The sequence below is a fragment of the Plectropomus leopardus genome, chromosome 12 (assembly GCF_008729295.1).
Source record: "Plectropomus leopardus isolate mb chromosome 12, YSFRI_Pleo_2.0, whole genome shotgun sequence".
In the NCBI taxonomy this organism is placed as follows: domain Eukaryota; kingdom Metazoa; phylum Chordata; class Actinopteri; order Perciformes; family Serranidae; genus Plectropomus; species Plectropomus leopardus.
Window position 1 is genome coordinate 4,738,545 of NC_056474.1, and position 3,055 is coordinate 4,741,599.

At 40.9% G+C, this 3,055-nt stretch overlaps 1 protein-coding gene across 1 annotated transcript; it reads right to left on the reverse strand.

Annotated features, from left to right (window-relative positions):
• Nucleotides 1–115: 115 nt before the first annotated feature.
• Nucleotides 116–2,438, reverse strand: LOC121951732 (vesicle-associated membrane protein-associated protein A-like). Its single transcript, XM_042498185.1, has 2 exons — nt 2,196–2,438; nt 116–899 (listed from the first exon to the last, which is right to left on the reverse strand). Exons 1-2 carry the CDS (start codon nt 2,421–2,423, stop codon nt 738–740), a joined length of 390 nt encoding a protein of 129 aa, XP_042354119.1. The 5' UTR covers nt 2,424–2,438; the 3' UTR covers nt 116–737.
• Nucleotides 2,439–3,055: the final 617 nt, after the last annotated feature.

Below are 3,055 nucleotides of genomic sequence, written 5' to 3' on the forward strand. Positions count from 1 at the left end.
TTAAGAATGGAGACCTTGTTTCAGTCAATATTTGCCTCAAAAGGAATATATGATTTGTATAATAATAATAATATTATTAATAATAATATATAAAGTCTGCATTGGTGTTGTGAGGAAAAGGAAAGGACAGAAATGTACAAGAAGGAGGCACCTATCCCCAGCTGGACCTGACATTCCAAGACAAGAAGTAGAAATTACAAACCCAACAAATTTACTTCAGAGGCAATCCAGCAACAGGTAGCAAGGTGTTTTTGATGGAAGTTCTTTCCTTTTTCGTTTAAAAGGATTTAAAACAACATTTACAAGACACCTAACATTCCATTCAATTCCTATTAAAAACAACAGAGAGAGAGAGAGAGAGAAATAAATCGAATCTTTAGTCTGCCTCTTTGCCCGTGGTTCACTGCTCCGTGTCGACTGACAGTATACAACTCTCATTGTCCCGCCACATTTCCTGTAAATCCAGCCATCAAAAAAAAAAAAAAAACAGAAAAAAAAGAAAAAAAAGGAGCAACACTTTTTTTTTGTCGCCTTTCTTTTCTCAACTCTCTGTGTACTAACCGTGTGAGATTGTTAAAAGGCGGCGCCTTCGGATGATGCTGTACAGATGTGTTCACTGTAGGCCACACTACCAATGATATGGCAAAGTCAACACAAAAGACTTCTCGGTTTTTCCAGGCCTGTTTTTATTCCGGAGCCGGGGCGGGGGGGGATACGGCTGGCATGCACCTCCCGGTCTACAAGATGAACTTCCCTAGGAAGAATCCGAGGAAGATGGCTGCTATGACGACGAGGAGGGAGGGCAGGGAGGCGGTGCTGGCTTCTCGGCCGAGGATGCTAGTTGAGTTTGTCGTCATGTGATCTGAGCGCGGTACCTTTCTCATCCTAATACCGTCCTCCTGTGACAAAGGACGAGGAGCACAAACAGTCAGCACACACAGCACGTTCAAACGCACTCAGAGTTTTTCATCCTTCAGCCCGTGACTGTAATTTAACGTGTCCCGCTGACCCCAAACCCATGAACGCACACCGTCAGGCACAAACCTCCAATCGCCACATTTTCTTTTTTTCATAGATTAATTCTGTTGGTTCCCCTGAACGTCGATCAGTGTTTTATATCATTTCACAACCACTGAAATGTTTTTAACCCTCATGCACTGTTTCCATTTTCTGACTAATTACACATTTGATACAAAATTTTACCCTGCTAAAAAGTGTTATAAAAATACTATATGTAAATATTTTTTCAGTTTTCACTGCATCGCATTTGTCAACCAACATCAGTCCTGATGATAACTACCAAATATTTATTCATTTTTAAGATTTTAATCCCTTAAATACCAGCTTGTTTACATGATGCCAATGTTTTTTTTAAATGGAAAAAACACTAAAAAGTGGGAATTTTCCATATAATGATATTTTTTCTTGTTGTTCATCATCACAGTCTCGGATAAGTCAATGGTTAGTGGCAATATTGATTTTTTTGCATTCAAATGTTTTTTGTTATGCCAGTTTATAAAAAAAACTTCACTCTTAACATGTTTACAACACAAAAATGTACCCTGTCAAAAAGTGCAATAAAATATCTATATAGAAATATGTTTTCATCTTTCACTGCATTACATTTGTCAACCAACATCGGTCCTTACACCAAATAATTATTTTTATTATTATTCATTTGATGAAACAATCAAATTTACAAAAGCCTTTCTGGGGGCATAACAACCTTTTTGGGATGCTCACTTAGTTATTTTCTGGATCACAGGTGTGGTGTAAGTGGCTCAGCGTCAGTGGTGTGCTTTATTCTTAATGTTTTGGGCAACTTTCATTTGATAGCCATTTGCACTGTTTGGCCTTTTGTATATTTGGTGCTGAAATGCATCTTGGGTTGACAAAATCGGAGGGAACCAGATGTAAAAAATGGCTTTCTTTGATCGGTGTTTGTGTGAAGATGCCGGTATTACCCGTTTAAATCTGGAAGGGCTGAAGCAAAATTTGCTGTCATTAAATGTTAAATCAACGAGGGAACTTTTTGAGTCCAATCGCTCACTATAACACTTGTTATAACACTTGTTATAGTGAGCGATTGGACTTGTTAATGTCAGGTATAAATACACGTAACAGGCATCACAGTGGGGATATATTTAGCATCGGTGTTAATCATGTTATGAACATCACTTATCAGCACATCTAACCTTTAATTGCCGGTTCTCGTCGGCCAGCTTGTTCATCTCAGCTTGCAGCCTCTTGCACTTATCCAGAATTTTCTTCATCTCTGTGTCGTCCAGCGAGGCGGTGACGGGCACCGTGGCTGCCGACGAGTCGCCCTTCACAGAGTTCATCACCGGGGCCGCTTTGGTCGCCTCCACGTCATTCTGCCCCGACAAGCAGAGGGAGAGAACCACTGAAGTGAAATCCAGCATGTCCTGAACTAAGTAGGGAGGTTAGCCTCTAGACGGGAGCCTGTGCCAAAGAAAGGCAGCCCCGTCCGAGGAGCAGGAGCTCACAGAGCCAGATCAAAGAGACCAGGGAGGAAATACATCCCTCCACAAGTCGTGTTTGATGTGGCTTTGTTTTGTGGGACAGACAACATGACGGCATCGGGGAAATGAAGGGCTTTGTAATGGAAATACAACAACTGTGTTGTAGATGAAGGTTGACAATCAATACCCGGACAGGATGTGATGTTTTTATCCCTTCAGCCACAATCCAAGGCAAACATTTATACAGAAGTCTATCAAGGCCCAGGTCATTTTTGGACTACATGACTCTAAATATGGGCTGCATCAAACATCAGGATGTCTCATTACACATCAACAGGGACCTTTTTTAGTTTGTGGAGTGGATGTGGGTCTGTGACTGGGGTTATCAAGTGGGCACCTCAGAACGGACGACGCGTCCACACTCACTAGAGATAGAGCGATTTTGTTTTTTTTTAAAGGGCCGATACAGATTATAAGTAGGTGACCAATAACCAAAAGTAGGAACCAATATGCTTTTACAAGAAAAATGAAAATCTTTCCGGATTCCGGACTTTCCTGGAATAAAACAAACC

Excerpts from the sequence above, each read along its gene's own strand:
- LOC121951732 (XM_042498185.1), bottom strand. The coding sequence starts at position 2,423 with ATGCTGGATTTCACTTCAGTGGTTCTCTCCCTCTGCTTGTCGGGGCAG. Across the intron at positions 900-2,195 it reads ACGAGAACCGGCAATTAAAG|GAGGACGGTATTAGGATGAG; the intron begins GTTAGATGTGCT and ends CCTTTGTCACAG.